The sequence below is a fragment of the Anas acuta genome, chromosome Z (assembly GCF_963932015.1).
Source record: "Anas acuta chromosome Z, bAnaAcu1.1, whole genome shotgun sequence".
In the NCBI taxonomy this organism is placed as follows: domain Eukaryota; kingdom Metazoa; phylum Chordata; class Aves; order Anseriformes; family Anatidae; genus Anas; species Anas acuta.
Genome location: NC_089017.1, coordinates 74704281 through 74716306, shown reverse-complemented (window position 1 = coordinate 74716306; position 12026 = coordinate 74704281). Strand labels below are relative to the sequence as shown.

General features: G+C 35.9%; 1 protein-coding gene across 2 annotated transcripts in view; it reads right to left on the bottom strand.

Moving 5' to 3' along the window:
• ADGRV1 (adhesion G protein-coupled receptor V1) overlaps positions 1-12026 on the bottom strand; it is a 285031-nt gene that overhangs the window by 243289 nt on the left and 29716 nt on the right. Inside the window, exons 12-18 of one of the 2 annotated variants that reach the window (XM_068666972.1) lie at positions 7196-7228; positions 5645-5771; positions 5371-5556; positions 3350-3530; positions 2574-2737; positions 1819-1942; positions 1175-1441 (exon numbers count right to left, since the gene is read on the bottom strand). In XM_068666972.1, the coding sequence (XP_068523073.1) occupies positions 1175-1441; positions 1819-1942; positions 2574-2737; positions 3350-3530; positions 5371-5556; positions 5645-5771; positions 7196-7228 (1082 nt within the window). The remainder of the gene's footprint in view (positions 1-1174; positions 1442-1818; positions 1943-2573; positions 2738-3349; positions 3531-5370; positions 5557-5644; positions 5772-7195; positions 7229-12026) is intronic. The other variant, XM_068666973.1, reaches the window with a different exon arrangement.

The window sequence follows — 12026 nt, the reverse complement described above, 5'->3', positions numbered from 1 at the left end:
AGACCATCAGAGACTGCAATGAGAACTAAGATGCTTAGCGTGCTTATAAATGAAGAAATCTAATTTTAGATTCCCTAATCTTGAACTGAATCCCTGGTAGGTACTTTGAGAGCCTGTCACACAATCTGAAGGTATAGTCTGATGATTAATTGCCATCATCTTTCTTTGCTTTATTAAATTACAGTCCCTCAAATTTTGATGGCTGATTCAATACAGCCATGCTCTGCATTGCAAAGATTTGCAGCAGATTCAGAGCCTGTTATTACCTCTCAACTAGAGAACAGTAAAAAATGAAGGGCAGTAAATTAAAATTTGCTAATACAATTGCAAATAACTCTCCCACAACACCATGAGTTTTCTTCGAGCTAGGTGTGGGGAGGGTCTTTATTAAAGACTTAGGGCTCTGGAAAAATTATGTATTTCTTATACTTCAATTTTGTTTTCTCATGAATATTACTTAACAGTGATAATTTATTCCAAAAGATATGTATTTCAAAAACGTGAGGAATGGGCTGAATAATTTCGGTCATTACTTGTTAAGTGTAAACTTTGAAAAATCAATAATTAAATAAATAAATAATGTTATTTCTAAGGTAATAAATCCTTTCTTTAGAGGTGGCCCCCTGTGTAAGTTGTGACATATATTTTTCTGTAAATCAAGCCTTTTAAAATTATAGTCTCAGAGTGAAAAAAGTGTATGCATACTTTTCACTACCACAAAAACAAAACAGAGCAATTACATACCCTTCCTCCAAAATATGGCAGTTCTGTTTGTTTTTACAAAAATCAGGTAGTTTCGTAATACACACTGGAGCATGAAAAAAAAATAACTAAAAGAATACCTCTTTCCCTAAGACTATTGGGTACTAAATTTTTATTTTGTTTTGTTTGTTTGTTTGTTTTGCTTTGTGTTCTTTGTGTTTTTGTATTTAAGTCCATCTAATTTGGAGCATTTATATTTGAGAAGGGACTTTCACTCCAGTTGTTTTTACAGGCAAGGTATCAACTGTATCATTTGATTTTTGTTTCCAATAAAATAATTTAGGCTGAAAATGCAAACACACTGTCTACATTTATTGTATAAAAATCTTGAAGCAAACATCAATTTTAAATATTGCTTTATGATAAGACCAAGATAGTAAAAAAATGCCACAAAAAAAAAAAAAAGACTTACCTGTAGAATTGAAAAGGATAATATAAAACATTTCATCAGTTTCAGGGGTATCATCGTCATTGATATACACAGATAAATTCTGCTCTCTTTCTCCAACATCAAACAAAATGACACTGTTCTTTCCACTGGGAACAAAGTCTCCCTCTTCAGCTGTTGCATCTCCATTAACAGTAATATACTGGACAATAACAGCATCATCAGCAGATCCATTCCTTAGGACTGTAAAGTTTGCAACACTTCCTTCTTGAACACTCACTGTCACAGGTTCTGAAAATACAAAAGCAACAAATCTGCCTGAGTTCAAACCCTTGCATTTGCTCTATTTTCTAAATTCTCTCTAGTAGGATCTTCCTCTTAAATGAAACAATAAGCTGTATGTGATAAAGGTAAGGAAATAATTCAGGTACAGGAGAACGTTTTGTACCTTGCCTCTTAACTGATCTCAACATCAACAAAGAGAAAAATGACACACACACAAAAATTGGAAGGTTCTGAAGGAAACAAATATAAATTAAAAAAAAATAGTTTGGGGAACTTTTGCACTTGCTCTTTTGGGATTACGATTTCTCAATGATCTGGTTTGTGAAGAAAAATCCATTTTAGGTAGTGTATGTATTCCACATTTATAAACAATAATATCTAACCTGCAAAATAAATGGGATCATCATTCTTTGTTATTTGTAAAAAGGCAGTGGTTACATTTCCCAGCCTGGCTCCACCAGTAGCATTGAATAAACTGATGGTGAATACTTCCTCCTCTTCAGGTACCTGAAAGTATTAAGACAATTAGGTCTAGCATACAAAACACTGAAGAATTTAAAATGAAAAGTTAGGGGGATTTCTGCAGAGATTTCTGAGTGTTGTTTTTATTTGTCAGTCCTTACGTGTTTCAAGAGGGATGACAGTTCATACAGTTCTACAGAAATTATAATCCATCAGCAGTCATTGTAAGTAAGTCCCTTCCTCTTTATGTTGTACATATGACCCAAAAGTTACCTTCTGGTTTCATGTTTCTGATACATGTAGGTTTTTTTACAGCTTTATTTATTTATCATCAGGTGTAATCTTCTTTATATCACTTCAAATTTATCAGCATATAAGATTAGGATTGAAATTAGGATTCCAGTTATCAATATATGTTTCAGTCAAATAAACTTTCCTACAACTTTACCACAGTACAATTACTTCAGCTTCTAACTTTTTGGTTTAGATGTATGTAAAGCTTCTGAAATTTGTGTATTGGTTGCTGAAATTATCTCAGTTCTACCCAAGTATTTTGGTATTTCCTACAAGTTATTAGGTTCTTGAGAAACATGCATTCCTTTTTTCTCCTTATGTTCTAATGTTTTAGTACTCTTTTTCCCATATTCTCACCCTAAAACACTGTGAAAGTGTTTACCTCATCTGGCAGTGAGTAAATGGTGATATTTTTTGAAAACTCCAGATTATCAAATAAAATAGTCCCTTGCTCTGGATAGACGTCGTTGGTGCATGCTGGATCAACAACCCAAGACACACTAACATTTCCGTAGTTTCCTTGGTTTCTTACAACTCTGTAAACAGCTAGAAAATATAAACATAGAGTCAGTGTGCATATTCAGAACAACAGAAATCAAAAAGGAACATCTGAAGCTTCTGAAACTGGGAAAAAGGAAATAAAATAATAACCAATTTCACTTCCTATGAAACCAGTAACATGTTGGAGTGCCACAGAAAAGGACATATAAAGACAGATTAATAAAGCAGTTCAAAATGCTTTAGTTTCACATTAGTTCTTGCCCATAAAAGTAATTGATGACTGAATAGAATTAGATCAATTAAAATCACCCATTTAACTCTATGTTTCTCTTATATAACACCCCATTCTTCATTCTCCACAAATAGAGCTACTACCTCCACGTTGCACTTTGCACATACATCAGTACTCCATCCCTCCTGTCTGGGAAATTCTCTAGCAATCCTTTTTACTCAGTTAATCCCTCTGTTTTTCCACACCCTTACTTCTCCACTTCATTCTCCGCTGCTCATCTTGCTTAGCATTGTACTACTCTGTAAAGTCCTGAGTGGAGATTTTAGTAAGAAGTCTCCTAGACTTCTGTTATCCTAGAACAGGGAAAATAAGACTTGCAGAAGCAGACAGCAGATAAAGAAGTAACTCTAATAAAAAGGAATTACCAGTATGGATGACTTCTCCTTTGCTTTCACTTATTGTTACTGTTAGTTCGTAAGGTAGAAACTGAATGATACCATGTGGATCATCATTCTTCAAAATGGTTATATTGACTGTTGTGGCATTCCCCAACTTGCCTGGCATTTCACTGTAGCCACTAAGTACCACAGAATATACCTCATCCAGCTAGAAGAGGGAAACTCAATCAGAATAAAAATATGTATTCAACATCCACATCAAAAACAAAATGGTCTATAGTCCACAGTCCCCCATCAGGCAGAAAGGGATACAAACTTAAAATGAAATCACACACATTCTACGTGCAATAAGTGTTTGTATAACGCCATCAGATAAAGGAAATTGTTAGAACTTTCTATCTCTAAAAGCATCAGTTTCTCCAAAAGTCTATTATTATTACAAGAAAGGACTTATTCTGTGTACTTAATTTAGAATCGCATAATTTCACAAGTAATGTCTGTAACACACTCTGAAATGTAAATTTTCTTTCCTCCAAAACTTCTTAACATTTCTGGCTTTGTAACAGGTAAAGCAAAGATTTTTAAACCATGGACAGCATGCTAATTTAGAAATAATAGATCAACTGGCCTTATTAATCTAATGGGACATGGCACTCTCAAAAAAGCATCAGAGAACATTAAAAAAATTACTGCATTTATCTACCCAGAAAGGAGAATTACTCTACACTGGGGAGAACTCAGTGAAACTGGCTGGTGGTCAGCAGTAAAGAAACACGCATAAACTCGTTCTTTACATACAATTCAATTAAAGAATGGTGTTCAGTACTACAAAATGTCATGGATGCTAAAACCTTATTTGCCTTCAAAGCCCAACTGCTTCAATTAACAGAAAGAAAATCTGAAGACACCCAAAGATACCATCCATTACTCCAGACATCCTTGGACTGCCCACCATTGGAGGCTGGGATGGCATTCTGAAGGAAAGTGATTATATATGTCCTGTTCATGTATGTGGCTTTTGGCCACTCTTGGAGATAAAAGAGTATAAAAGGACCTCATTTTTTAGTCCTGACACTAGAATTCATATGTTTTTGCCTGAGCATTTCAGCAGGATGACTTACCTACTCTAATAATACTGCTGTAAGCAGGGAAATACTTTTATCTCAGCCTGCCGATGAACTAGTAAAATCTGGGAATGGAATTATTAAATCACCTGGTGTTCTAGTGCCTAGGTTTTGCTAGCTTATCTTATGTTCCTGGCTTCTGTAGTGGAGTTCAGGCTTCTTATGTCTCTTTTCTTTGGACTATGTAGGGAAAATAAACCTGAATTTCTACAGCAGCCTATGCAATTGAAGATGGAGTGCTGTGATCCCCTGATTTCCTCATCATATGGTCCTCCATCCCTCTCATGACTGATGACCCACCTGTCCCTACAATAAGATTATTATCTTCCTAAAACCTTTATGTTTTGTAAAGCTGGTTTTCTGGAACCTTACTCTTTGATCAGCTCACTAGCAGGATTGGAAAAACACAACTAACTGCTTATGCAAAATACAGCATAGGAATGTGCATGTAAAGGCAGCAAAAAATGCTGAATCACAGCAGCTAAAATTTATGTTAACATACATATGGTAAGATCAAACCCTTGCAAACTTCCTGGTGGAATCCAGGATGGCTGATGCACAGGAAAGGGAACAAGCTACAGAAAAACAGAAAGCAAAGAGAAAAGCAACAGACACAGGCCTCAAATTCTGCAGATTTCTGGGATTACAAAACAATGGAGATATCAGAGAAATGAATATTCAGGCAAGGCTGAAAAGACCTGATTTGTATTGATATAAAATGCTTTCATATGCTGCTCGACTATCTCATAGGCCTTTCAGTCACTCTTCCTCTACCTATTTCTCTTATTTTTTAAGAAAAAGAAAGCCTTCAAATGTTACAGAAAAATAGCTGGTATTTATAGGTGAAACCATCTATATTTTAATAAGTGACAAACAAATATGTCTGTGAATGCAATTTAAAGAGAGAAAAATATTAATTCTTACCTCTGGAATCCCATCCATCCTTGTCAGTAGCGTAATTATGATCTCTCTTTCACCAGGCTTAAACTCCAGAATTCCTGTGCTTCCATAAAACTCATTATTATCTCTTGGTTCTACAGTGTAGCGCAGAAACTGTCTGATGAGGCTTCCTCTAGTGCGAACAATCTGCAGTTCAACAGACTCCCCTTCCTGCAAAAAAATAAAATTCATCTTTTTCCAGCACTCTCTTAGAACTAAGTTGTCTGTAACGTTCAAGCGACGATACTCGGATAGTTACCTTGATGCTGTAGGGACCTCTGGAAGAGGAAGAAAATTCAAACACTCCTCCAGGATCATCATTTTCCAAAATTGTAATTTCACAAGTAGTAAACCCGTATTTCAGTATCTGATTTTCCACACTGACCCTGAGAAAGGAAGGTAAAAGTTTTTTCAAGTTGCAATTCTGTTTAGCCTACAGAGGAGATCAGGATATTGACAAATTTTATGAATAAATTGTGAAAACCAATAGTTACCTGCAAGGATTAAAATAAGTTAAGAATGATACAACATCAGAATGTTTTATCTATTTGTAAAAAAAATAAATGATTGCCTCTGAAGTAACTTTTTTTTTTTTTTTAATATATTTTTTTCTTTTATAGCTATTGACTCCATTGTTTGTTTATCTGGTTTTGATAACACATGCACACAACACACAGGAAAAGAAACAGAATAGTGACAGGGAAAAAAAAAAAAAAAAAAAAAAAAAAAGTTAGTTAAATTCAGACGTACTTTGTATTTGGATCAAGGTATAAAGGAAATTCCAAAATCACCTATGATGAGATTACATTGAAAATCATAAATTTACATTATTGCTTTCTTTGTCAAAGTTTACTACTGACATAAAGAGGCAGAAATTTGACCCTCTATACCATGGATTTCATCCTCAGCTGTGTGTTAGCCTGCCTTCTGTAGATGTGGAGACTACCTGTAGGATCCCCATCTGACTACAAAATGTTGGACCTACTCTCACCTTTAAAGCACACGGTGAATGGAGCAAGAATGAAGTACACTGACCAAATATGCATACATCTTTCACGTTTCCTGTCAGTATTGCATTTTTCAATGAAATCGTGGTCCTGCATATTGTACATATTTTTGTGCTTTCACTGTACTACAACCTAGACCTTATCAAACGCTATTTCATGAAGAAGTGTGATCTACTATATCCAGTTTTTGAAATCAGGCCCAGAACTGTGTCCAGAAGCACATTATAAGTAACTGGAACCTACACAAACAAAAACAACTTAGCATTGTTTGTTGTAGCATAGTCTATAGGACAGGGTACAGGATGCAGAATAGGTAACACCTATTTAATAGAGTAACATGCTCATGTTTGTTATGTGTTTAAAAAAACAAAAGTCAGTAGAAAAAAATAACCTGTGTTATATAAATTATATGCATGTTAGTCTAAATCAAGATAACTTTCCTTGTCTTTGACTAGAGAAAATTACTCTAATCAGTTCAGTCATTTAGTTGGGGCAAACTGTATTTGTAGCAGTTTAAAACAATTAATTCATTATTCCATGAAACACTCAAATATCAAACACTGAGCCATGCATTCATAACTTTCATCATTCACAGATCCTACATAAAGAAATGCCTTCAAGCAAGAACCCCATGCCATCAAACAAAACACCAAAGGGGAAGCATGCGTTGTATGAAGAGATGCAGAGACTTAACTCTTGGGGAGGGAGGGGAAGAAATGATAAAGACAGATTCTGTCCAAACCAACCACTTCTAAAACAAAGCATTGATTCACTGAGCACAAAAAACAGTTCACCGCACTTACCCAAAGAACACGACAAACCTTTCTGTCTCTACCCTGTCAACACAGAGAAAAAAAAAAAAAAAAAAAGAGGATGGGGATAGTAATGAAAGAAAGAAAGTGCCACCGACTAAAATTTCAATACTACCCATCTTATAAACGAACAAAAAGCAAAACAACAAAAAACAAAAAGGGGAAAAAATAAATTAAAAGAAGTCTTTCTTTTTACTTTCCAAAAGCTTACAATGTTCATGTTATAGGAGCCCTGCTTGCTTGGCATTTTCCTGTTGACAAAGGCCAGCAAGTGCGCAGCTCCCACTTATGAGGAATGACCCCGTGACCAATTCAGCATGTCAAGAGCCACTCAAGGTGTTCCCTACCAAGCCCTCCTCAAAGAGCTTGATTACTGACTGTGTGATCACAACTGCAGGAGCAGTCCACGATTATAAACCTTTATTAGGAAAATATATCTACGTGCCTCTGTGATATGGTGTTTCATCTGTCTGACAAAGTAATGATAAAAACAGATAAGCACAGAAAGAGTACTGATGGGTACACGAGGAAAAGTAATTTGGCACAAAATCACAGCAAACCTCATTTATAACAATTTTTTAGTTAATCAGATTACCAAAGTAGTATATATACGTATATAACATAAATACAAATTTACAACAGAAAATAAAAATGAATCATTATGTCAAGTGAGTTTTTGGTACATATTAAACCTAGCCAGCTTTCAGGTCAGGAAGCAACCAGTAAAATTCAGTCCACCAAGTGGTAAAAAAAGAACATTGTTCAGGTGGTTTCTCCATACAAACCCCATTTTGAACACTTGGATATTTTATTTATTTACTTATTAATTATCTGCTCTTTTTTTTTTTTCTCTGGCTGATACCATGAGCAGTCAGACTGCTTTCACTGCCCTGGCACAGTGATGTTAGTTACTACTCTGAAAAGTCATAAAACATCCTATGCAAAAACTTACTAGAAGCAGCTAGGGTTAGGTTTCCAACTCCAAGATGCTGTTAAGCAAACAATGAATGAACAAAGCTGTGGCTGCCCCAACCTGGTGTTCAAGACCAGGTTGGATGAGGCTATGGCCAACCTGATCTAGTAGGTGCCATCTAGTAGAGGGGTTGGAACTGGATGACCTTTAATGTCCCTTCCAACCTGAGCCGTTCTGTGATTCTACGAATGGTGCACCCAGTCGTACTCTTTGTATCTATACTCTAAGGAATATACATAGAACTTATCATAACATAGAATGCATATCCCTAACAAGATTTATTTATTTTTTTTAAATAGTATTGGAAAAAAAAAAAAAAGAAAGAATTAAGGGAACAAAGATAAATTAGGAAGGTGCATTTTAAATTTAAATTAAAAATGTTTGTTGTAAATTATTCTCACAGATTTACTTTTTTTCTAGGAATATAAAAAAAAAAGATCCCAATTCTATTGTTTTGAACAATTACATTGTAATACAATTACCATACTCACATCCTGCAAAGTTTTATCCTTTTAATCCAAATGCTTGCTTTTTGGTTCAGTGTACTCTTCATGTGTTAAACCTAAGTCCATACGGGGCTAAACCAGGCAAGGTGAAGTGTTCAGCAAATACCTGCATAATGCTTCCAGCAGCCAGCTCAGATTGACCCGGAGCAGCTACGGGGCTGCACACAGGGTCTGTGCCCCCAGAGAGCTGCCAGGACACCAGCCCCATCCCCTGCCACATGCACCTCCAACCTTGAAGAACAGAGGGGCGTTCATATACCAACCCTACACCACAGAGGAGATGCTCCCAGACTGCCTCACACCACACAGGGCCAGTTCAGTCCTGTCTCACTCCTTGTGGTGTGTGAACCCATGAACCCAGCTCTTTAGGTGTTCCTCTGACAGCAGTATGGAAACAGGACAAAGAGGGCTATTCAGAAGCAGCTATAAAAGAACAGCTCCTTTGACATGGTGGCTTTACCATGGCCAGCAGCTCCAGCTAGTGAAAAGAACTCTTGACCAGGAATAAGGAGATACCAATCGCTTGGAAAGCCACTTCCCTGTTTTTATCCTCAGCTTTTATTTTTTTTTTTTTTTTCTGAAAAATGGCTATGTATGAACATGGAGTTTCATACAGACAATAAACCCTGGCAATGCCTACGATGCTGACATAAGAAATACAACCTCAAAGTGTGTAAAGTATTTCTTATACAACAAGACTGATCATTAGGGAAATTCTTTCAGTAAAAAAATCATGTATTGTACATGTATATGTAAAGAATATTACATAGTAAGAACTACAAATGAATTAGGACAATCATCAGGAGCCCCAAAATGTTTCTTACACTTTTTTAAACACGCAGTACAAGAAAATAGCAGAAATCAGACTTTTGACAAAGTTTAAGGTACCATGAGAATTTCAGTGTTACTAAGAACTAAATAGAACCACAAAATAAATAAATAAATAAATAAATAACTTTGAAGTTAATAACTTTTGACAAAATCTGGAATTTCTGCAGAACCTGAGTGTTCTGAAAGACACATGAGAAACTTATTTTCCAATGTGAATCTACATGGCTGTCATTATTAAACTACACTTCTCTAAAAGACTTTCTTTTCTGTCAGGGTATCTCAAAAAAGGGGAATTGAAATTGCTTGTGGAACATTACTCAATTTGTTTGCATTCAGTGTTCACCCCCTCTTCAATTTTTTCAGGATTATCTACTGATTTAATTAGTGGCAGGCTCTAGCTCTAAAGAACTGCATTAAAGTAGGATTTGCCACATTAGTCATTCCACAGTGCTTCTCACCAGAGGAAACACCTTCTCTCCAGGTTTAATCCATCATTTATTTGATTTTTTTGAGGCTATTTTAATTTTTCTGAGTCATAGCAGGAAAGATATGTTGTTGTTATTTTGAGAAGTAATGAAAACTAGCAGTAGGTGTCCAGGGCATTCATTTCAACACTCTACTATTTTCAAATAACTTTTTTGCTGTGGGCCAACCTGATCTAATGGGTGGTATCCCTGCCCATGGCAGTGGGGTTGGAAACTGATGATCTTTAAGGTCCCTTCCAACCCAAGCTATTCTGTGATTCTATGAAAATTTACATAAGTAAGATAGATATGGTTTTAAAACAGACACTAACCAAAGGAAATTACCAAGTAAGGAGAAAATCCCAGCTCCATTAAGCAGTATGTCAGTGAGTAACCCACAACACATAAACCCTTAAGCCCTGACCATCGACACTATGCAGTGTTTTAAATGGCCCCTCTGTGCTTTTCTTACTTTTTGACATGTAGCAACCTCTTAAACTCCAAAATTTTTTAAATCTGCCAGATATTTCACAGTGAAATAGTCAAGTCTGTATTTTACAACTGTAATTTTTAAAAAATTACTTTATAACTCACAGGTCTCATCATTTTCTACATAAACTGATGACAGAATTTTAGCCTATGGAAATCTGTATCCCATCACTGAAATCACTAGAGTTATAAAAATCTCCAAATAACGTTGCTTCGGTTTATTATATATAGTAAATGAGATTTATGTCATAACATATGCATATGGATCTGTTCTGGCATCTTAACTTCCATGAGTCAAGACTCAAGAAATGTTGGAACATAAGGACTGCCTAAACAGTCGTCTGTTTGTTGATTGTCACTTTCACAAAATAAAAGTGATTTATCCCCAGATCCCAAAGTCTCCAAGTTCTCAGTCTCACCACCACTCACTCATGAGCACAAACACAGGCCACGTCCTCAGCCCACATACCCTGCAGGTTCTGGCCCTCTGGTTGTGCCAGTTGCCAAGTCGATAGCTGTCTGCAACTTAACTGAGGGGCTGATAACTGCCAGTGAGAGATTATGTTGTGTAGGAGGAAAAAACAGCAATCAGATTTTTAAAAAACTGATTTCTGTTTGTGCTTACCAGGTAAAATGAACAGCCCTAGTACATATATATGCTCTCACAAAGCACACACACAATTTCCATGGCCTGTTCCACCTACATTCATCAAGAAGACCAAGGTCTTTTCTTTCTCACATAGATTTCACTACAGACATCTGTTTTTTTTTATGCTTGGTCTCAATTCAGGCCTATTCAGATAGGGCAGGCATTCAACCTGAAGCTGCTCCTAAAAAAAGAAAATATGAAGAAGCTTCAGCAGATACAAGACTCTCTTGCCTCTTTATTACTCATCATTACTCATCTGTCCTCTTTGGAATCATATTTTTCATGTTATACATTTACCTCCAGTTTGTGGACAAAATTCAGACTTAGTTTTACTATCTATGGTCTAAGGATAGAGACCATAAAGCAAGAAAGGATAATATTGTTTTTAATGGCTTGGAAAAATTATAGTTATGGATACACTTAAAGCTTATTTAAAATTGAACTGCCTTGACAATATCACTAAGCTGTAAATAATACATCCTTGTTAGAACTAATTATTTTGATTATTTTACCCATGCTATTAAAAATTTCAGTCAATTGAATGCTTATGAACATATGTCTATGTCTATAGTTTCACTAAAGTTCTTACATGGTTTCTTTTCCCGCTGACTTACACTACAATTTATGGAACAGTACAAGCACATCTACAGCACAGTGCATCTTTGTTTTTGTGCTCATTCACTACTGCTGTGAGGTGCTGGCTGCCAGCCTTGGAAACTGAAATCTTCTGTTTGTCCACAAAATAGCAACCAAGCAGACAGCAATAGCACAGGCTTACACGTAACCCTGCCAGTATCCTTCAACCCTAATTTGAAGAGTCATGTCTAGTAGTGAAAGGATGGTCTCTGCAGTCATTTCATTCTTGGCTTCTGCTAATTAGTTGAAGTGAAGGATGCTACCCAGGTCTAGA